We start from the raw sequence: 24,374 nt of genomic DNA on the forward strand, positions 1-24,374 counted from the left end.
CCAAAGATGCTTAGCTTCAAGTGCAAAGTCCAACTTTAACCTGCACATTCATCCAGCAGGATCTCGCAACCAACCCAACACGAAAATATTCCACTGAACCAATTCCTTTTTTTGTTTTTATTTCTTAAGAGTATTAAGAAGGTTAAACTAACAAAAAAAAAAAACACCTCTATAGCACCTTGGGAAAGCATTCATCTCCATCAGTGTTTGTCCAGTTTTTTTTGTTTTTTTTACAATCTGGAATTAAAATGGATTTTCATTTGGATTTTATGTAATGGACTTAACAATACAGTCCAAAATGTTGAAATGGATTGAAAATAAAATACCTTGTATAAATATAAATATGAAAAGTTGTGAGCGCACACAAGTATTCACCCCCCTTTGCTATGAAACCCCTCACTAAGCTCTGGGCCAACCAATTCCCTTCGGAAGTCACATGATTAGTTGATGAGGGTCCACCTGATCTGTCACATGATGTCCTGCTCTGAAAGGCCGCTAACTCTGCAACACCATTAAAAGACCAAGGAGCACTCAGACAGGTCACAGACAAAGTTGTGGAGAAGTAGAGATCAGGGTTGGGTTACAAACAAATACCCCAAACTTTGAATATGCCATTAAAACCAGGAGAACAAAAAGGAAAGAATATGGCACCACTCCAAACCTGACAAGAGAAGGCCACCCACCACCGGTCACAGACCGGCCAAGTAGGGCATTCATCAGAGACGCCAAGGAGAACACTGAAGGAGCGACAAACATTCACAGCGGAGATGAGAGTATTTGTCCACAGGACCCCTTTAGGGCACACACTCCACAGAGCAGGGCTTTATGGAAGAGCTGCCAGAGAAAAAAGCCATTGCTTAAATAAAAAAAAAAAAAATATTTGGAGTTTGCCCAACAGCATGTGGCAGACTCCACAAACACCTGGAAGAAGGTTCTCTGGTCAGATTGAACTTTTTGGCCATCATGAGAAACATCAAGTATGGCACAAACCCAACACGTCCCACCATCCTGAGAACACCATGAAGCAGGGTGGTGGCAGCATTACACTGTGGGGACAGGAAAACTGGTCAGGACCAACAGAAAGATGGATGGCACTAAACGCGGGGTAATTTTTCAAGAAAACCGGTTTGAGTTTGCCGGAGATTTGAGATGGAGACAAAGTTGCACCTTCCAACAGGACAATGAATGACCCTTTACAGCAGGGGTGTTGAACTCCGGGCTTGGAGGGCCACAGTGGCTGCAGGTTTTCATTCTAATCCTTTTCATAACCAGTGATCAGTTTTCACTGCTAATTAACTCATTTTCCTTTGATTTTAATAGCCCCGTTTTTCAGGATTCAGTCCTCTGAATCGATTTTCTTCTTAAAATGGCAGCCAAACAGAAATGAGATGTGAAACGAGCCAACACATGACCAGCTAAACTGGGATTTCAAACTCCAGACCAATTCATTCCAACCAATCTCTTAATGAGAAGCCCATTCTTGTTAATTAAACCCGTTATTTAATTCCGTGGCTTGTTTCTGCTTTCATTCTGCCACAGCAGACATTTCCAAAACTGTTGATTTTTCTGCTTTTTCTAAGAACACCATCACAATGTTTTGGTGACCCGAGAGATCAACCTTACTGAGACCTTCACCTTTTGTTACTTTCAGATATTGTGTGATGGGCACAGGTGAACTGGTCATGTGTGCGGCTCGTTTTGTGTCTCAGTATTGTTTAGTCATCTATTTCCTTAAGTAGCAGCCAAAGGGGTCTGAGTCACGTTAAACTAAAACAAAAGAAGACAATTAGCAGCAAAAACTGGTCACTAATGAAGAAGATGATTAGAATGAAAACCTGCAGCCACCGCGGCCCCCCCCCAGGACCGGAGTTTGACACCCCTGCTCTACAGACTGCTAAAGCGACACTGGAGTGGCTTAAAGGGAAACACTGAAATGTTTTGTAAAGGCCTCTTCAAAGCCCAGACCTCAATCCAATGGAGAGGCGATCGCATCAAATGCGACCCATCAAAACTTGAAGCAGTTAGGCCTTGAGGAGTGGGCGAAACTCCCAGGTGTGCTAAGCTAATAGAGACATTCAACAAGAGAGACTGGCAGCTGGGGGGCTGGGCACTACAAAGTATTGACTTTAGGGGGTGAATACTTATGCACACTCCAGAGTTCTGATTTTTTTTGTCTTATTTGTGTAACAATCAAAAATACTTTGCCCCTTCAAACTGGTAGGCATGTTGTGCCAATCAAAAATGGTGCGAACCCCCAAAAATCCATTTGAATTCCAGATTGTACTGAGACAAAACAGGACAAACACTTTTGCAGGGCACTGTATTCACTAATCATGGTGTTGGAGAGCACGGACTGGTACGGTATTTCGTAATGGTTTTTGGGGTCATGACCCACGTTCCTGTTTTCCCATACAAGCATCTACAAGACGCACCTGTGTCCCCTGGGTGAATCGAGCCCAATCATTGGCAGCATCGGAAGCTGGGTCGAGCTCAGTCCTTGGAAGGTCAAGCACCACCATCAAAGCAGGGTGGGCAGGAAAGGTTCAAGCACAACACCAATGCGCGACCCACTACCAATATAAACTCACAACCCACCCTCAACCTCGTGGTTGGCAAATACTGGATTAGCACATGCAACTAAGAATGTCGCTCCAGGACAATATGGATCCTATAATCAAGGTGCCAACGTACTGCATGTTAATTAACACATGCAAGTAAGAATTTCACCGTACTCTGTATACACAACGCTAACGACCCTATAAACCACATCACCGCTCCCACCAACCCGTTAACGGAAAATTAACAACAGTCGTTTCAATAAAAGGTCTCCATGTCTTCAGACCGTTCAAGTGTCCTCTACTTCTTCCTCGTTTTCATCGTCTTCCAAGTTCTCAGTAGCCACACTGACGCTCATCCGAGCATGATCCCCGATCTGAATGTTCTGGGCATGGTGAATCTGGATGATATTCGGCGGCTGGCAGGATGGGTGCAGCCTCCCGAGTTCTGGATTGTCCCCTGGGGTGTGTGTAGCTGCTGGGTCAGTGAAACAGGGGGCTGGTGAGATGAAATAAGGTTGGCCATTATTGAGAAAAGGGTTCAGCATACCAGGGGGTAGTGGACAGTGCGCCGAGGGAGGAAAAGGGGGCCGCTGGAACTGAAGATACATTTGTTGTTGCCAAGAATTTAATAGATCGTGCGTCCGCTTTGTCTCAGCAGCAAGGCGGAGGTCGGCTTCACACAAGCTCTGCAAGTTTCGGTTCGAGTCTTTCATCAAAGCTTCTTTCTGATTTTTTTGAGAAATTCTTTGCTCTTGTAGCCAGAGGCTCCTTTGCTTTTCGATTGTATTCTTATCAAACGTCTTCTTCACCTTCTTCTCAAACCCTGGTTTCTTCTCATCAAGCGCATTTATGCAGCGAAGCGCGTAAGGGATGTCATCACGAGAGGCGCATCTTTTTTTGGGCATGAAGGGGATAACAGTGTTGTACTTGTGGCGGTTCTCAATGGACTCTGTCAGCACCGAGTTGGTCTTGTAGGCGGCCCAGCGCGAGTTAAAATTTCTTGTTAGGAGGATGACGGTGAAGGCCGAGTTGTTGATGGCATCCTGAAGGCAACTCAAACGGCACTTCCCCGGCTGTTCAAAGTCCTGGCTGAAAGTGGCCCCCTTTCCTGCTCCCAGTCGCTCCAGGGTCTCCTGAACTTCCTCTGCCTGTTCAGCATCCTCTGGGGCGTGCAGTAAAACAAAGGAAAAAAACTCTGCATCCAGGACTTCGTCTCCTTGGGCATCAGATGGCAGGTCTGGAGGTCCTGGGGTCAAAATGGCTTCAGGTGCGCTTTTGGTGGCTGACTCTTTGCCGTTTTTGAGGGCACCTAAGCTTTCGTCGCTTTCAGATGGGGTTGGCACAGGCGGGCGATGCACAGGGATGCCGTTTTTCATCCACGGCTGACTGTTTCCTTTAGCAATCACGTACTTTGAATCAACAGGGGGGCTGTTCCTGCTTTGAAGAACCACTCCGGAAGGGACAGCAACAGAGTGAGATGCCACCTTCTGAGACTGAAATGTCTGCGAGGACAGACCCGATAACCGAGTGCTGCATATCAGTGACTCACCATGGCTGTTAGACATACAGTTTGAAGGAGAACCAGCAGCATTTGTTACTTCACTCTTAGAGGAGACACCGGAATTGAAATTCTCATTCCCAGATCTTTTGGATGCAAAGCACACCGTGGGAGACTGGCTGATTTCCAGATGACTAATACCAGAAAAAGAGCTATTATCGCAGGATCTCCAAGGACAAAGCAGGGCTGGACTTGGAGATGGGGAAAGACTGTTTATTTGGGAGGTTAACCCTCCTTCACTCTCCCCTATCCCCAAAAAATTCAAATGTGGTCCACACTCTCTTCTGCTCTCCATGATCAGCTCCTCCACACTTGACAGACTCTTCCCAGGCCTGCGTTCATACGCTTTCACAGCGGCCACATAAGCGTCATCCCGCAAGCAGGCCTCACACAGGTTTTCAGCAACCAGAACCTTAAAGATCCGGGCCACATCCACTAGGAAGTCCGGGTCACGTTGAGACGACGCTATTCTGGCATCTTCGGCAATCGGCGGGCTTTCGCAGACCAGTCTTTTGGTAATATACCTGGCCGTCTGGTTATCAAGTTTCTCGAGTTCAACCCGAGCTTCCACAGTTCGGCCGAGTTTCATAAGAATCATGGAATGGATAAGTTTGTCGGCACAAGACTGCACATCCCTGAAGGACAGACTCAAAAGTCTCTCTTTCGGTGCCTTGGATAGTATCTGGAATGCATCCTCCAGGGTCGGGTCCTGCTTTTCAGCCATTTTTGCTAATGACGTGCCATATAAACATATGGACCGCCCAACACATCAAGACTTCCGCACTCATCAATACACTTGTTCTTCATTTGCACGGTGTGTTCAGTTGACAAAATGGGCTTCATTACATTCGTTCACAAATGCCAATCTGTTTCATAAAATTAAAAAAAAAAAAGTGTTAGAAAATGGTGCATCACATCACAAACATTCAGATACTTTCAGAGACTTCGCTAATGGATCTGAAAGTTAATTACTTCACCAAAGAATCAGTTACCACATTTACACTATCCGTCACAAATTTGGGGTCACCCAGAATTTATGCTGTTGATAGAAATCTGTCTTTTTAAAAATCAAGAAACCACAAAATTGCTTTAAAAATACAGCCAAGGTATTATGAATATTTATAGTGGCTATTACTGTGTAGGACAAACTGGGCATTGCCCATTCTGCTGGGCTTAGGTGGCAGATTTAGTAGATAGCCAGTTGTCAAAAAAAGACCTTTACATTCCAAAGTGGGCGACATGGTGGCGCAGTAAGGACACCTGGGTTCGCTTCCCGGGTCCTCCCTGCGTGGAGTTGGCATGTTCTCCCCGTGTCTGCGTGGCTTTCCTCCAGGTACTCCGGTTTCCTCCCACAGTCCAAAGACATGCCGGTTAGGTGCATTGGCGATCCTAAATTGACCCAAGTGTGTAATTGGGGTGTGTGTGTGTGTGTGTGTGTGTGTGCCCTGTGGTGGGCTGGCACCCTGCCTGGGGTTTGTTCCTGCCTTGCACCCTGTGCTGGCTGGGATTGGCTCCAGCAGACCCCTACATGACCTTGTGTTAGGATATAGCAGGTTGGATAATGACTGACTGACATTCCAAACTACAGTAAGACTGAATTTCAGGTTGTACCAGCATCTGCCTGGAACACATTTGAATTTTCTGCTATATATCTTTGTTCGCATATGAAGTGACATTTCTCCAAAGGTCCCCCCACTGCAGACTTCTTGAACCAGAAGGCGCAAAGTGGATTTGAGCAAGAAGAGCGAGCTGTAACTCAAGGAATGACAACTCTGATGGACAGAAGAACTCGCCTATGAGGGCACACTGATTCTGTACCTGGAAGGGACTTTAATCCATTCAGAACAATATGCCATTCAACCCAACAAAGATCACCAATCCTATCCACTTAATTCTTATAAAAAAAAAAAAATACAACTTTTTGAATGTCCCTAAAGTCCTCCTGTCTACCACACTACTTGGTCGCTTATTCCAAGTGTCTGTGGTTCTCTGTGTGAAGAAAAACTTCGTAATGTTTGTGTGAAATTTCCCCATCACAAGTGTCCAACTGTGTCCCCGTGTTCTTGATGAACTCATTTTAAAGTCACCGTCTCGATCCACTGGACTAATTCCCTTCATAATTTTAAACACTTCAGTCAGGTCTCCTCTTCATCTCCTGTAAAGACTGAGCTCTTTTAATCTTTCCTCCTAACTCATCCCCTGTAGCCCTGAATCAGCCTAGTTGCTCTTCTCTGGACCTTCTCTTATGCTGCTATGTCCTTTTTGTAGCCTGGAGACCAAAACTGCACACAGGACTCCAGATGAGGCCTCACCAGTGTGTTATAAAGCTTTAGCAGAACCTCCTGCGACTTGTACTCCACACATCAAGGCGCTATATAACCTGACATTGTTAGCCTTCTTAATGGCTTCTGAACACTGTCTGGCCGTTGATAGCCTCGAGTCCATTACGACTCCTGAATCCTACTCATAAGGAGTGTGCAGTTTTGGTCTCCAGTATACAAAAACGACATAGCAGCACTAGGGAAAAAAAGTCCAAAGAAGAGGGACCAGGCGGACTCCAGAGCTACGGGGGATGAGTTATGAGGAAATATTAAAAGAGCCGAGGTCTTTTCAGTTGAAGCAAAAGATGAAGAGGAGACCCGACTGAAGTGTTTGAAATTATTAAGGGAATTAATATGGTGGGTCGAGACAGACATTAAAAAAAAAAAAAAAAAAAGTTCATCAAGAACACAGGGACACAGTTGGAAACTTGTTAACAGTGAATTTCGCACAAACATTAGGAGGTTTTTCTTCACACTGAGTCACAGACACCTGGAATAAGTTACCAATTCATGTGGTAAACAGGAGGACTTTAGGGACCTGGAAACTTCGACTTGATGTTATTTTAGACTAGCCATTCCCTACGGCTCTGCCCGTGTACTAGTGAAACAGGACAGTGAGGAGGGCCCTTCCCGGCTCCCCACTCTTGACGTCACATTTTTTCCTCCCCTCGGTCTGCAGCCTCTGTCTCAGTTTAGCAACTATGATGCTTAGCGCGATGATAGTCACAAAAATCAACCATACTGTTCAAGCAAATTCTAGAAAGAAAAAAGAATCTAAATCCGTTAAGTAGTTTTCTTGTTCGCTAGTTAAGTGGAGGTAGGGAACACCCCGAGGCTGGCGCATGAGTGAGGAGGGACCTGCCCCGTGTCTCGCAGATTCGCACAAATAAATCGGTAGCGCAATGAGAGAAGTCGCAAAATCAAAACAGAATGTTCAAGCAAATTATAGAAAAAAACCCTGATCTAAATCAGTTAAGTAGTTTTCTCGTGAAAAGCAGACAGACAGACGCTGGATTTAAATTATACCAGTAATGGCACACTGCACAATATTATATAAGTGAATACACTTCACTTGAGCATTCCTAGTTTTCATGCTCTCTCTGTACATTTAGCACTCGTTTGCTCAGAGGTTGACGTGCTTGCTGCTTCCCGAGCAGATCTTCGTTTCTCCGCCCTAGCGGCCCGCTTCGTCTCTTCACGTTAACACTGATTAAGTCAGTCAGTGTTTGTGTTGCAATTACTCAATACGTTTTTCTTAATTTTTCACCCTTCAATCTGCCTCAAGAGTAATTTAAGCTATGAAGATGGGGAAGTGACGGCGAAGGTGGTAGGGATGAGAACGGCGCCCTTCGCCGCCCTGCTGGCCGCTGCCAAGAGTTGATTCTACAATAAAATAAAAAGAGGAATAACCTTGGAGGTCAATCATCACCCCAAAAGCGAACAGTAGACGTCACGTAGTTTATGTGTATCAAATTTCAGATCAAATCGGTCAAACAGTTTGCAAGCTACAGGGGATTTAAAATCCTGGACAGACAAACGGACGGCCACGGTAGCATATTATATAAGAAGATTACGAGGGTGAGTCAGAAACAGCCTGCTCTTGTCTAGGATTGTTGGAATCACCATGGTCAAGCAGTAATAGCCTTTATAAACACTAGCAATGCCTTGGCTATATTTGTAAGTCCATTTATTGGTACATTTCATATTTCTATCAAAAAATGTGTAAAATTTCTGGGTGGTTGTGTATACTTATTTTTGTAAAAGTGTGGATTGACAATGAAAAATGACGTGCTGTAAATCCTACATCTCATGTATGTATTCGCTAAGTTTTTAGGCTTACACTTTCTGGTGGCACCCTGTGCCCCATAGCTTCCAATATGAAATGCCAGGACAGGTAATTTTTTTTTTTTTTTTTTTTTTTTTTTTTTAAATATTATATATATATATATATATATATATATATATATATATATATATATATATATATATATATATATATATGGCATATACAAAACTCTTAACTTTAGAACATAAATTTCACATGTTAAATGCATACATACACCCCATTCGTGAAGAAACGATGTTGACTTCCTAAACGTATCCTTTAAGCTCTGCTGTCATTTAAATGTTCCATTTCAAAATTAGATGCATTTCAGGGTAAAGAATTAAATTATAAAAAGGTCATCCTTAAACTAACAAGGCCATAATCATGTGCAATAGTACTGAAAAAAAACTTAGTGCCGATATACATTAGAGCAAATAAACCTTATTAATCCCAGGGGGCAATTTATATGTATACAGCAGCAGACGCATAAAAACAAAAGTACAGACATTCAGGGCAAATAATACAACCAATCAATCAATCAATCGATCAATCAATGTGCATTGTGGACAAATTTCAAAACGAACTTAACAAGTACATCAGGTGGAAGCATTGAATTGCCTGGCTGCAGTGGGCAGAAAAGACCCCCAGAGGCACTTCTTAGCACACCGCTGTTTAGAGTCCTCCAACTCCTCCTGAAGAGGATTTTTCATCCAGTTTTGCCCACCATCCTTTTTCCCCCCCAGGGTTCGTCCAGTGATGGAGCAGCCTTCCCTGATAAGTTGCTTCAAACCCTGTGCGTCTTTTAAGCTCATACGCCAACTTGAAATTTAAAAGCTGACTCAGCTAGATAACTTCACAAGCAGATGGAGCTAAACCAGGAGAGTGAATAGACAAGGAGTTCAATTACAGACCTAAAATAGCTTATGATTAAGAGGCTGGGCGCAATTTGCAATGGAGGTTTTGCTTTTTATTTAGTGGTCGTATTTGGTAATCTTCGCTGGAAAGGGGCATACCTCAACGGCACCTACTAATTTCAATCACACTCACTATGAATAATGGAGAAGGTGTGAAGGGTTTATGCCCCCTTAGCAACTTCACATAGGAGAAAGGCTACTTTTAAACAGTAATAATTTCATTTGTTGTCTCTTCAAACTTGTTTTGGGGTTTAATTGGCATTAAAAGGCCCGTGAATAGGCACCTTGAGCATGGGGGAGGCATATATAAAATTATAATGGTTTTTTTAAAAAGTCTCATACATCACTCGTAAAATAAAAGTTTAGGCACTGTCATTAATCAATAAAATCTTAGCAAAAGCGCCCACACTTATTTTACTAGTGATGTATGAGAGACTTATTTTTTACTTTAGTATACTTAACTTAATATAAGCGTGGTTATTAAAAAGTATTTTTTATTTTATATAAATTATTTAACTTTAGTCTTGGGTTGTTTTAGTATAATTTTGTAGTAAATATTTTAACACTTCCTTTAATATTTCTATCTGTTACTAGTGCCATCTATAGGTGAAATCTTGAACTATTCTTCATATGAAAATTTCTTAATTAACATGGATTAATTGATTAGTGATATTGGTTATTGATTCATGTATTGTCATCAGAAGTGAGTAAGTGTGCAAAATTTCAAGTCATTTGGACAACAGGAAATGAGATAAATATAAATTAAAAGATTTGTACCAGACAAACAGGTGAAGTTAAAATAAGCGTGGTGATGATGTATTATTAAATAAAGGCAGTCTGAAAACTAAAAGAAATCTCCATCCCTCCATTATTAGATTGCCCATCCCAAATCCATGGTCATGGCCAGCTCTAGCCCAATATCGCCATCATCATCATCATCATCAAATCCTTTCATGTGAAGCCTGTAAACCAGGACGACTGATTTAATTCATTTATGTTAGGTAGAATGCCAAAGGGGGTTGGCTGGGTGGTCTCGGAACCCCTGAAGATTTGTTTTGGTTTTTTTCTCCAACCCTCTGGAGTTTTTTTTTTTTTTGTTTTTTCTGCCCCCCCAGCCATCAGACCTTACTTTAAGTTTAGGCAATACTAAAACAAAAAAGAATATTCTTATATTTTCGATTTTTTTTATATAAACTTTTCTTTCTGGGCGGCACAGTGGCGGCGCTGCTACCTCACAGTAAGGAGACCTGGGTTTGCATGTTCTCCCCATGTCTGCGTGGGTTTCCTCCCACACCCCAAGGACATGCAGGTTGGGTGCATTGGCGATCCTACATTGTCCCTAGTGTGTGCTGTGTGTGTGTGTGTGTGTGTGTGTGCGCCGTGGTGGGCTGGCACCCTGTCCGGGGTTTGCTCCTGCCTTACACCCTCTGTTAGCTGGGATTGGCTCCAGCAGACCCCTGTGACCCTGTGTTAGGATGTTGCGGGTTGGATAATGACTGACTGACTTTTCTTTCTTCATCTTGTAAAGCACTTTGAGCTCCATCACTTGTATGAAAACGTGCTCTAGAAAGCAATGATGTTGTTGTTGGCAAGAAGCATTAAGGAGAAGGCAGGAAGAAGCCAGGAACCCCCTACCAGTCCATCACTGGGTACAGTCATTTATTCAGAATCAACTAAGAGTTCCCAATTAACCCAACATCCACATTTTTGGGTTGATGGAGGAAACCAGTATACAATATAAATGCAGGGTTAACATGCAAACACCATGCAGCCAGTGACCAATACCCTGGAGCTATGATGCAGCAACACTTACCACTCCACGTCACCCTCCTGTGTACTGGCAGTCACGCAAGCTTCATGAGTGCCTCATGGGTAATGGTTGAGGTTTATTCTGTGGGAAGAAGAAAAGCGGCGCACCAGAATTAAATGCTGTGTCAATTTACTCTAAAATGGAGAACTAATGTCACTTCCAGTGTGATCATCACAAACCCGTCTCTGCTGCTTGTCACCTTATGTAAATCCTACATCTCCTGGAAATGATCACTCACTACAGCAGCAGCTTTAGAAGAAGATGGAGCTCTGCAACTAAAGCGCCACAGAAAGAGAAGCCTTCAATATGATGTCGTGGTCATTACGAAGCGATTCCCCCCCCCCACCCCACCTTTCAACACCAGACATGGAACGGCATCTCTGGATAGAACCCCAACTGTTTCTCTTTGTCCTTGTACATTTTCTTTTACAGTACAGTAAAACCTTGGATTGCGAGTAACTTGGTCTGCGAGCGTTTTGCAAGAAGAGCAAAACTTAATAAATTTTAATTTGATAAATGAACGAGGTCTTGCAATATGAGCAGTAGGTATACGCTTTGTCCGCCGAGCATCACGTGGGAATTGTGGGTAATCATCTCCCATGTTCGTTCTCAGTCAACGTGCCTCACTCATATAGTCAACATCCGTACGAGCGAATACTATTTACTATTGCATGGTGACCACGTGTGTGTGTGTGTGTGTGTGTGTGTTGTAACGTGAAAGTCCTTATCACGCACCCCAAAACACGAGGTGGAGTCTCAGTACTTTAGCAAAATCCAAAAAGGAGTTTAGAAACCTTACAGTGCATAAAGCTTTTATTTTTTTTTATTTTGTGTCCAAGTGTAGTGACTCTTCAGGCAAAAGCAACTGTCATTGGATAGGTGTCCTTGTTAAAGTTGCAAAAAAAGCCACGATTCACCAGCCACGATTCTTTTCAAAGGTAAAGTGCAGGTTAATTTGTTTTAATGTATTTTTACTTTATATTTTGTATTAATCATTTTTATATAAATATTTGTGGGTTTGTGGTGTTGTGGGTCCACAGCTCTCCCAGTAAATGCCAGTTTTTGCTTAAATGAATAATCACCGCGCTCGCGGCATAGTGAGGGGCGTGGTAGTGTGGCTGAATCCGTGCTTGCTGGCGTTTCTCACCTAAGTGCACAGATGAGGGACGGTCCGTAGCCTAATTGATCCTTGCCAAAGCTGCCACGTCCATTATATAGAGAGAGAAGCCCAAGACTGTTAGGGAGGAGAAAAGAAGGAAACGGAGGTTGCATAAAGAAGCAAGTGAAGGAAAGCAAGAGAGAGCAGGCTGGCGGCAGCTTAGCAGGCAGCCTGGGTGTTTGGCCGACACCCGGGTAAGTAGTAGCGGCGGTCACTCCGCAGAGTTTAGTATGAAGGACGGGAGTGACCGGGAGATGAGCGACTCTCCGCTTAAGGCCGCGGGAGTCGGGACTTGAGGTCCCCAGCGTGGGACCCTTGGTCGTTGGGTAACCCCAAGTCACTGTCAAGGGGAGCCAACCAGAGCCAAGGATCGGTAAGGCAACTGACAGTCGTAGAGTCAGGCACAGGGAAGGTCAGCTAATGGAAAAGCAGCACCGGGCTTGTCATTGGTTTTTAAAAGACTGCTGTGATATTTTACCTCGTGGTTTTTAGAAAATTTTTCTATTGTTTTTAACCTCCAATTTTCACTTGCTTTTAATGGATTTATTTATTTATTGGAACTTTGAAAAGCACTGCACTATTTATTTGAACACTGTTTTGATTTATTTTAATTAAAGCACTTTGCACTTTTTACATCATCCCCTTGCTCTAATGTTGTTGCCTCACTGTCTAGCTCATCGGTCACATTACCGACAGCGTTGGGTTCAAAGGCTCCCTAATAGAAGATGGGAGCATGGAGCTGAACCCGCATCGTCACAGGGTTGTGAAATGAATCATTTGAGTTTCCATTACTTATGGGGAAATTCGCTTTGATATACGAGTGCTTTGGATTACAAGCACGTTTCAGAAATTAATTATGCTCACAAACTGAGGTTCCACTGTACTTACACAATTATTACTAAGCAGGACTAATCACACTCATTTCCTTAGGAGCGCAGTAAATGAGGCTACTTGTATTTGTATATGCCAATCAGACAAGAGGGTGGCATGGTGGTGCAGTGTTAGCGCTGCGGTCTCACAGTAAGGAGACCATCCCAGGTTCTTCCTGTGTGGAGTTTGCATGTTCTCCCCGTGTCTGCGCTGGTTTCCTCAAGATGCTCCGATTTCCTCCCACAGTCCAAAGACATGCAGGTTAGGTGCATTGGCGATCCTAAATTGTCTGTAGACTGTGTGCTTGGTGTGTGTGCCCTGCGGTGGGCTGGTGCCCTGCCCGGGGTTTGTTCCTGCTGGGATTGAGACTGCTGACCGATGGGGTTGGGGGAGTATGATGTCAGGAGTAGGGAGCTGGGCGAGGCCCTCCTTACTGTCCCTGTGGCACTACCTACGTGGGTGGAGCCACGGGGCACGGCTATTAAAGGGGAGTATCATCCATATTACTAACCGAGAATGAGAAACCGGATATGGACACAGGGACCTGCCCGTGGACGCAGGAGACATAGTGCGCAGGCACCACACAAAGCCCCCCGCCCCACAGCGAAACGGGAAAGACCACATACAGCTCAACTAACGCGCGATCCACCGAGAACGAAGGAGTTATGGCTCAAAAACGAAAGAGCTCCACTAACAAATAAAAAATGAGGCCACGCACCCATAGGCAACGACAAACGGGACAGACTACGGTGTCCACAAAGGTTCACAAATCAAGCCCGAGAGGGTACGGAAAGCGAATTGTACTAAACCGCGCGATCCACCGGTGGATCGCAAGAATGACGGCTCAAACATGACACAGCTTAACTAACGCGCGATCCACCGAGAACGAAGAAGTTACGGCTTAAAAACGAAACAGCTCCACTAACATTAATAAGAAATGAGTCAACGTGCCCATACGCAACGACACCGCCACACAAAAAAGAGGAGTCAGCCCCCCGCACCAGAGTAAAACGGGACAGACTACGGAGTCCACAAAGGGTCACACATCAAGCCCGAGATATTACGGAAAGCGAATTGTGGTACGGAAAACAGCAGATACTACGAAAGGAGCATTCACCTACAACACGCATCTGAAATAAACATACACACTACATAGCATAATCCACGCACTTCTAAAAAACCGCAAGCAAACGCCCGACATCATACATAAACCACAAAAAACCGGACTACACTACATATCTGAATCACATTACAGTAATACAATATTAACAGGACAACCACAGATAACACGGGCGCAACACCTGATGGGTAATAAGAATAAACGAACGCTCCGTATTAAACATACATCATCCGAACACATACAAACAATACAGCATAGGTGAATCTTATTACAGTGATGCACTATTGACAGTACAACCACAGAAAATGCTCCATATTAACAGTAAGTGCGATCATCCATATTACTAACGATAAAGAACAGACAAGTCATGAATTCACGATCACGGGTGCAAAACGATACGGCTCGAGTAACTGAACTACAAAGACGAGCCCGCATGGAAAAAAACAATAAACATAGGCGCCTACAACGCGCGTCTGAAACCGTGGAAGCAAAACTGTCTCGGCTTCAAAAACGAAAAGCTCAACTAACACAACTACAGAAACGAGCCCAGATGGACAGATACAATGAATGTAGACGCATGCAGCGTGCGTCTCAGGCACGGGTTCAAAAGGAAAGAGCTCGAGTGACACAGATACAAAAACGGGACCGACGGGAAAAAAATCAATGCACGCAGACGCCTAAACCGCGCGTTTGAAATGCCGCAAAACAAGAAGGCGTGGCTCCAAAAAGAAAGAGCTCGACTGACCGAGATACAAAAACGGGCCCGTCTCGATAAAAACAATGAACGCCGGCGCCTACAATGCGCTTCACAAACAACACAACCAAAGGAATTATAGCTCCAAAACAAAACATCCCAAATACTGGACATAAAACAACGCGCCTCTCAAACAGCACAGGCAAAACATAAACGTCACAGACAGGAACGACACACCCCGCTAAACAATTCCGCCAATTGGCTGACAACGCGTTTTATAATGAGTCCACTATTAATGAAGTTCACTATTAATGAACATTCATTGGGATTAATGAATGTCATTTGCAATCATTGTCATTCACTTAGCTTCCCTCAAGAACACCAGGGGTAGGCGAGCGAAGCGAGCAGGGGGCGGAGCCCCCTTGTTGCAGAGAAGAGGAAGAGAAGAGCAGAAAAGTGACGAGACAATGTATAATTGTATGTGCAAAGAATTTTGTAATAAACACTCCCTTGATATGAACCCAGGACTCTGTTTGTTCCCCCATGCCTTTCACACACTCTCTCTCCATAGTGACACATATGGGACTGTGGTAGGACTGGCATCACGAACGACATTTGCAGCAAGAAAACGGAGTGGCATTTTGGCTTGTCTACAGCAGCGATGACACAAGTTGCTCCATTTGTCAAAACTAAAATAAAACGTATTTAGCGTTTCAATGTTTAAAAGGACATGGCATGTCTCTCTGTAATGTGTTAATAGTGGAATCACTGAAACCGGCAGTTAAGACAATCAAAGCGGCAAACTTCATCGTTACATATGAACCTCCAAGCACGGAATTTGTGTCGCTCATCTGGATTTAATAGAAAGCCAAAAAAATAGGATTTCTGCTTTTGTTGTGGTATCAAAGAGTAAAGCGTCAAAAAATTACAAAAATTCTGGTATTGCGATGTGGTACAAGACAGCTTTTTACAGGACGGTATTCATACCAAATATAACTGCATTGTGAGGGAGAGTCAGTTATGGCACCATTCCCCGAGGGTGATCCTCATTGTTGAGGACCCAAGAGGCTGGACCAGGCCAAGGGGCACCCACAGAACACCTGGCTTTGGCAGATAGAGGGTAATTTCCAGAAGGGTGTCTGCCAACCAGGATCCCGAACGGTTTTGTCATGTGCTGTACCCCAACCTGACCTAATATTCATACTAGGGTGCCACCTGTTTCCGCCTGAAATATGCATGACCTCTTACACAGACGGTGACCAATTTGTTTGCCTGGTGAGCTAGGTGAGGCGAGACTCTTGCTCCAGGCTGGCAAACCTAGGAAGGCAGAAGGTCCCAATGGTGTCCCTGGACGGGTGTTGAGCTGTGCAGAGCAGCTGGCTGGGGTCTTTACAATAGTGTTCATGTGCAATTAAGGTCTTATGTTGAATGTTTGTGTTCTACCTTATTTCTTCTTATCCTTTTTAAATTACATTTATTTATATTTGGACACCAGAGGGACTGCACCTAATTTCGCTGTATTTGTTACAATGACAATAAAGATATTCTGATTCTAATTACAAAGGATCTTTGGCGGAGTGGTGGCTCTGAGGCTAGGGATCTGCACTGGCAATCGGAAGGTTGCCGGTTCGAATCCCGTAAAATGCCAAACTCTGACTCTGCTCTGTTGGGCCCTTGAGCAAGGCCCTTAACATGCAATTGCTAAGCGCTTTTGAGTAGTGAGAAAAGCGCTATATAAATGCAAAGAATTATTAACCCGTCACTGTCCCAGGCCTCAGTTCTCCCGGTCTGAAATCCTCCATCTTACTCCCTTTACCAAAACAAATCGCCCATAACCTGCCTGAATGACTATCGGCCAGTAGCGCTCACCCCGGTGTTGAAGAAGTGTTTTGAGAGACTGGTCCAGAGTCACATGTCCTTCCATCCCTCGCACCTTTGATGCACACCACTTTGCTTACAGGGCTAACAGGTCTACTGAGGACGCTGTTGTTGCTGCTGCTCTCCATGCTACCCTGTCCCATCTGGAGCACCAGGGGCGCTACACATGTCTCCTCTTTATTGATTTTAGCTCTGCTTTTAACACCATCCTCCCTCACAGATTGGTATGCAAGCTGCTAGCACTGGGTCTCCCGTATTCCACCTGTATATGGAGTAAAGACTTCCTGACAGACCGCACACAAAGGGTTAGGGTGGGCCCTCACATCTCCCCGGCCATCAGCACTGGCGCTCCTCAGGGCTGTGTGCTGAGCCCCCCTGCTCTTCACGCTGTACAAACACAACTGTGCCCCCTGACCACCATCGTCGACTTTGCAGACGACACCACTGTGGTGGGGCTCATCTCTGGGGAGGATGAGTCCACCTAACAGGGGCGAAGTGGAACGGCTGACAGTGTAGCGCACGGACAACAACCTGCACCTGAATACAAGACCAAGGAGCTCGTTGTGGACTTCAGGAAAAAGAAAACACTCTACATCAGAGGGGGCCGTGTGGAGAGGGTGTCCGACGTCCACTTCCTGGGAGTCCACATCATGGAAGAACCATCCTGGGGTGTGAACACAGCTGAGCTGGCGAAGGCGGCTCAGCAGAGAGTCGTCAGAAAAAAATAACACCCCCCAAAAATCTGCTATCGAGAGTATCCTGTGCCTACTGCCTGAAGACACTTCAGCAGATCGTAAAGACGGCCCAGCAGATCATCGGCTGTTCTTTACCCTCTCTGGATGAACTGCACAGCTCTCGCTGCCTCAGGAAAGTGGAAAACATCTTAAAAGACTCCTCACACCCCGCTCATGACATGTTCCAACTGTTGCCATCACAAACGGGTTGCCATCAAAACAAAGACTAATAGACTGAATAACAGTTTCTACCCTGTTGCTATTACAGCACTGAATGCCACCTCATCACCTCCAATGCAGCAGTGCAATAGAGGACATCTTGTGCAATTAAAGGTCTTATGAAGAATGTTTGTGTTCCATCTTATTTCTTCTTATCCTTTTGTAATTACAGTAGAAGCTCTGGTCACGAACGTTTCCGAACACATACAAAATCGGGTTACGATCAAAAAGTTTGGCAAAAAATTTTACATCTGTTCACGACCACACGCTCTGGTGGTGAACAAAGACTCTGGCGGCCAGTTTCCCTACGCGCCAATGATTTCCCATTTTCCTTAGTTTGTGTATACAGGGCCTAACACAGCAGCTGATGTTACAAAAGGAATTACAATGTTAACCAAGCAGAGGCCTCAAGTGCTGGAAGAGGTGGAAAAACCGTTGCTAGTGCGGCCGAACGAGAAGCAACTTGCAGGGGATAATAGCATAAGCGAGGCAATCATAGGTGAGAAAGCCAGAATTATTCATGGCAATTTGCCGAAAAAAAAAAATAAAAATCCTTCGAGTGGCGAAGGTGAGGAATTTAAAGCCAGTAGAGGATGGTTTGAAAAGTTTTGCAAGAAGTGGCATTTAATTTTTTTTCCCCTGTGCTTAAAACTCATAAAAAGCGTTTACAGCGAGTGGTTCGTAAGGGTCTAGCGCCAACTCTTACAATGTTCGTTTTCTCTGTTGTTCAAGGTTTTCTCAATGTTATTCAATGTTTTTACATTTAGTTTACAATTACACTGTGCATTCTATGGTATAATAATTATGTGCTTAAAAAATATATAGTGTTATATTTACATACAATTAATCCATTCCAGACCGTATGAACTGCATTTACATACAATCTTATGGGGAAATTACATTTGGGTCGCGACCAAATCGGGTCACGTCCAGAGGTTTGGAATGAATTAGGGTTGTGACTAGGGAATCCCATTCCTGGACATTTTTCATTTCCGCATTCCCGGGAATTAAACTGCTGTAATTCCTGGGGAAACGAGAACGGCCAAGCTCACATATATAGCGTGTAAAAATTGATCAAGAAATAACAGAGTTATAGTTGAAAATAATTAAAGTGGAGCCATTGCTGCTTGCACTTCATCAGACAACAGCTTTGAACAGCAACTTGAAATTGCAATGCGTCAGTCTGTTGCATCCGCATTATCTGCGCCAAGAAACTTGCCATCACAGAATGATGACAAGAAACTGGATGCATTAGTAAAAGCTGAAATGGCGGTGTTTCAGAGCAACGGCAAGCGCGGGCGTTGTTTAGAACAAGTGTGTCAGAATCTGATGATTGTGCTGCCTACGTCAGTGGAGGCAGAGCGTGCTTTCTTAGTGGCTGGCGTACTTCTGCACGAAGATGCGTTCTTGCCTGATGACTTCACACTGAACACGTTAATAATAATAATTCATTACATTTATATAGCGCTTTTCTCAGTACTCAAAGAGCTATCCACACAGGGAGACACCGGGAAGCAAACCTGCAATCTTCCACAGTCTCCTTACTGCAAAGCAGCAGCACTACCACTGCGCCACCTGTGAGGACGTTGTGTTTTCTACGCTCTTATTACCACAACTAAAGATACATGTAGTTATATGACAGCATGAACTGCTTGTAGATAAGGTTAGTCTTTTATTTGTGTCAACATATTGCGGTCGTTCTAAAACCATTCACATGTGAGATGCCAGTGCACCGTATCATGCCCGGGGATTCCCAATTGTAAACCAATTGGATTTGGCATTTCACTTCGAAACCAAAGATAAAATAAATACCCAGTTACAAAATTTAACAGAAAATTTCACATACAGTACAAGAAATGGATTGGCCAGGCCTAAGGTCAATCAGGGTGGGCCTGGGCCTAGGCCACTAGCATGGAGCATTCCATATCAATTTTTACTTTCTTGCATATGAAAAAATAGGGAAAGTACTGGACAAAAAAAAAAAAAAAATTGATCGATTGTGATGAATCTTGACATTTTAGACTTCCATGAGTCCAAAAATACCATGTGTATACATGATAACTTGAGTAGGCTTTCACTTATGTCAACCAAATTTTGCATACAAGTATTAGGTACAAAACGTAGATTTCTATCAGCTTTTGAGCTATTTCCGTTAACCAAAAGTGGTGCTTTTTTTATTCATGCTGCTGCAGAGTCCGATTTATTCAACCTTACTTTTATAACTGTTCAATATATTAATTTCATTTGTTATTGGTGGTTCTTTAATGTACTTAATATCAAAATATAATCAGTCTTGTGGTTTACTCCTCAAATACACTGGTCTACAAAAAAAAATATTTGTTTGCCATTGGGAACTTCAGAGCAACTCAATGTTTTTTTAAATCGGAATTAAGCTAGCACATCAGGTTTTTGAAAAACACATCATTGATGTTTTGCCACTTTTGAATATCAATAATAAATCAACACGATATCTGGTGTTTGGACTCTGTCCCACCAAAATTGTTTTGATGGGTTTATTCTGAAAGCAAACCAGAAGACGATACCAGAGACACGTTAAAGCATATTTATGTCAATTTACCTCAATATAAATGTGAGGTCAGCGTGCCCAAAAATGTTGGGAGGCCTTCGGTTTTGCGCTTGTACTGCACATCCGTCTCTCTTTACAAAAACCAACAGTAGTCACCCATCATGCTCAGAGTGAATTAATATATCAGTTTTCCATCACCTTTATATCTTGATGAAATCTTTCCCCCTGCTCATCACTGACATTGCTTAGATTTGGTGGAAAAAAGTCGAGATGAGAATGTAAAAATGTGTCTTCAGTGACATTCTGGATCCGGTAAGCTAATATACTTTCAGCAGGTTCTTATTCTCTGCTCTGTGACTGTCAAGAAAATTCTTGACAACCTGCACGAATAGATAGAGGGTGCTGATTCAGTGGGCTTCAGTTTCCTTTTGAACTCACCGTCAAGCATCAGTTCACAGATTTCAGGGCCAACAAAAACACCTTCCTTCATTTTGGCTTCACTTTTCTAGAGAACAAACTTTGCTTAAATGCTGAAATGCATCGCCTTTACTGTTCAGTCACCCTAGTTGTCCAAGACCTGGAACATCATAATTAAAAAACGGGACGTGCTGCTGGACGAAAATGGTTTTCAGATTTGGAGTCAGCAAGTGAAATTTGTTAGAGTACAGGTTAAACAATCCCAGTAGCGAAATGCTTGTTGACCAGTAATATCTATCCCCATATCCGAGTATATGACAAAGTCGGGGGGAGACCACTCGATTCTGGTCACACCGCTGGCTCAGAGACAAGACTTCAGCTGGTGAAAGTGCAGTGCCCTGAACACAATAATCAATTGCTTGGGCCCATTTTCCTGGGCTTGTTTCGACTTCGTCACATCGCTCATATCTGTAACTTCCCAAAATCAACAATGAAACAACAAGCCAAATTATACGTCAGTCAGAAACTAAAATCAAAACCCGATCAGCTTCAGCGAAGTGGCTGTTACTGTATCAGCGTTCCTCCTACAGATATTCATCCATTAATAAACCTGCTGCCCTACACTTCGGCACTGCTAACGCACAAGGGGAGAATCAGCACGGAACAGGGAGCCAGTTTAAGCAGATTACGTTAACAACTCACCCCGGGCCTGTTTTAGAGAGGTCCATTAACAGAACACGCGGAATTGTTAAGAATAAATCAGAAATAACTTGGTTATTTTAAATCGTTAAAAAAAAAACACACTTTGCCGATGACTGATACTTTGGCCTCGGCGTCACCGAACTTTCCAAGCATTGGGGGTAATCAGACGTGTCAGCGACTGTAGCTGCGACCACACAGCCAACGCGCTTCGTAGTTCAGTTTTATCCAATTTGCTCCACCTACTCGTCTGCATTTGCTTTTATTTCCTTTTCTATCCGACCGACTGCGTGTCCCTTTTTCTTTCCAGAAAACGAAAGCGCAGGCAGGCAGGTCAACAAAAACTTCCAATAGAGTCCGGCCCCTCTCACCAGTGCAACGTATTTGCTTTGAAGAGTCACCCCCGACATATTAAGAAGAAGCAAGAAAAAAAAAAAAAGCTTTGATCACCTAACAACCTATACCCCAAAACTTCAAAATTTTGGAAGTAACTCACCTAAACAGAGCGAAGTCAGGAAGACGCAGATACTTTCCGACATTGAACCCGCCCAGAGAGGCGTTTCACGTGCCCTTAAGTCTTCCGGTTAGAGGGCGTGTCCTCTTCAAGCTTACCTTTACGTGAGCTGCGGCATTTCTTTATTATTGATGGTAAATAATAATAATAATAATAATAATAATAATAATAATAATAATAATAATAATTCATTACATTTATATAGCGCTTTTCTCAGTACTCAAAGCGCTATCCACAAATAGAAATATAACCGCTTATTTATATTGTACTGACTGTGTTAACAGTACTGAGGCAGGGAGGCAAATAACGGAATATGCATGTAACCCAAGGATGTCCGTACGTTCGGTTTTTGACACCTAGGAATATTGTGCTTTATACAGTTTGGAATACTCTTTGAAATTGTCTGGTACGAAAGCGTATTAGGGCCATGGAGAAGAAAAATACGGACTTAATGGAGAAAGAACAAAGTGTATGTCGAGAAAAGCGTCGAGATTTCCACTTTAAACCCCTTGTTTTTTTCTCTCTCTAGTTTAACTTTAATTTACTTTAATTTATCAGTCGATCTACTTTCCTACCCTCACCTATGGTCATGAGCTATGGGTAGTGACCGAAAGAACGAGATCACGAATACAAGCGGCTGAAATGAGTTTCCTCCGCAGGGTGTCTGGGCTTTCCCTTAAAGATAGGGTGAGAAGCTCAGTCATCCGGGAGGGGCTCAGAGTAGAGCCGCTGCTCCTCCGCATCGAGAGGAGTCAGATGAGGTGGCTCGGGCATCTGATCAGGATGCCTCCTGGACGCCTCCCTGGTGAGGTGTTCCGGGCACGTCTAAGTGGGAAGACCCAGGACATGCTGGAGGGACTATGTCTCCCGGCTGGCCTGGGAACACCTTGGGGTTCTCCCAGAAGAGCTAGAAGAAGTGGCCAGCACAAGGCGCAAGGCAAGAACAAATCCCAGGCAGGGCGCCAGCCCACCACAGGGCACACACACATACACACACTAGGGACAATTTAGAATTGCCAATGCACCTAACATGCATGTCTTTGGGAGGAAACCCACACAGACACTGGGAGAACATGCAAACTCCACGCAGGGAGGACCCGGGAAGCGAACCCAGGTCTCCTTACTGCAAGGCAGCAGCGCTAACACTGCGCCACCATGCCGCCCATAAACCACCATATTCTTATATATTGCCTTAGACAATGGGTGGGCCTGTCAGGCAGCATCGTAAATTGGCTTCAGGCTTACTTAACAGGTAAAAAATTCTTTGTGAGTTGTGGTGATTGTACCTCTGAGACCCCTGACATCATATATGGTGGACCACAAGGATCTGTTCTGGGCCTGCTGCTCTTTTCAATCTCCATGTCTCCATTAAGCCAGTTTATCTCAAAGCACAAGGTGAGCTGCCACAGCTACGGAGATGACGCATAGCTTTACTTATCTGTAGCACCTGATGACCCTGACACTCTTGCCTCTCTGATCAAATCTCTTAGCAGTTTTTCAAATCGGTTGAGAACTAACTTTCTCAAAGTAAAGGATAAAATTGAAATCTTTGGCGAACATGGAAAAAGCGAAAGCACTAGAAATAAACTTGATCCCTTAGGCTGAAAAGTCAAGATGGAGGTAAAAGATTTAGGGGTAATTATTGATTCTGACCTAAAATTTAAATCACATATAAACCATATCACTTTTTTCACTTAAGGAATATACCAAAATTTAGACCTCTTATAACTTTACAAGACACAAAAAAAATAATTCACGCTTTTGTTTTTAGTCGACTAGATTGCCGTAAAGCACTCCTAACAGGACTACCTAAGAAAGACATCAATCAGTTGCAATTAGTGCTGAATGCAGCAGCCAGAATCTTAACTAGATAAAGAAAATCTGAGCACATCACGTCAGTCTTAGCGTCGTGACATCGGTTACCTGTGGCGTTCAGAATTGACTTTAAAATACCAATATTGGTTATAAAGCCTTAAATAATCTTTGCCCCATCCTATATTTTGGAATGCCTGTCCCCCACCTCTTTAAGCTGTAACCTTAGATCTTCGAATGGGGGTCTGGGTATAATTCCAAGAACCAAGTTTAAAAGAAGTGGTGAAGTGGCCTTTTGCTATTATGCACCTAAAATCTGAAATACTTTACCAACAGAAATTCACCAGGATAATATTGTGGAACATTTTAAAGAAAATGCTAGAAACCCATTATTTTAATTTGTTTTAGTTTTTTTTTTTTTTGTAGCTACATTTTAGTTGTATTCCTCATAGTCTGTAAGGCCATTGTGATGGACGGCCAGTAGCTCAACCTGGTTGGTACACCCAAAGAATGGAAGTTTGGGGAAAGGCAGTTATTTTGGGACACTGCTTCCCCCAAGACGCTAGATGGCAGCTTCCCTGCAGCATAGCGGTGCCCCGGATTCCCGTAGGGCACCATGGGATCTGGAGTTCGGCTTCACAGCCCTGCTGGGTACTATGGGTGCCACCAAGAGACGCTGCAGGGAGACCTGGGAGTTTCTACTTTCTGTATAGCCCGGAAGTACTCCAAAGTCTGAAGAAAATAC

The 24,374-nt window shown here is 43.7% G+C and overlaps 1 protein-coding gene across 3 annotated transcripts; it reads right to left on the reverse strand.

Moving 5' to 3' along the window:
- Nucleotides 1-253: 253 nt before the first annotated feature.
- On the reverse strand, nucleotides 254-21,879 carry ticam1 (TIR domain containing adaptor molecule 1). Of its 3 annotated transcripts, XM_028816599.2 has the most exons (3): nucleotides 21,800-21,852; nucleotides 10,990-11,067; nucleotides 254-4,982 (listed from the first exon to the last, which is right to left on the reverse strand). In XM_028816599.2, exon 3 carries the CDS (start codon nucleotides 4,838-4,840, stop codon nucleotides 2,846-2,848), a length of 1,995 nt encoding a protein of 664 aa, XP_028672432.1. In that variant the 5' UTR covers nucleotides 4,841-4,982; nucleotides 10,990-11,067; nucleotides 21,800-21,852; the 3' UTR covers nucleotides 254-2,845. The 3 variants fall into 3 exon arrangements, with proteins under 3 accessions (XP_028672432.1, XP_028672433.1, XP_051790952.1); XM_028816600.2 differs by lacking the exon at nucleotides 10,990-11,067 and having other exon boundaries at nucleotides 21,800-21,879; XM_051934992.1 differs by lacking the exon at nucleotides 21,800-21,852 and having other exon boundaries at nucleotides 10,990-11,093.
- Nucleotides 21,880-24,374: the final 2,495 nt, after the last annotated feature.

The sequence above is a fragment of the Erpetoichthys calabaricus genome, chromosome 12, assembly GCF_900747795.2.
Source record: "Erpetoichthys calabaricus chromosome 12, fErpCal1.3, whole genome shotgun sequence".
NCBI classification, from domain to species: Eukaryota; Metazoa; Chordata; class Cladistia; order Polypteriformes; family Polypteridae; genus Erpetoichthys; species Erpetoichthys calabaricus.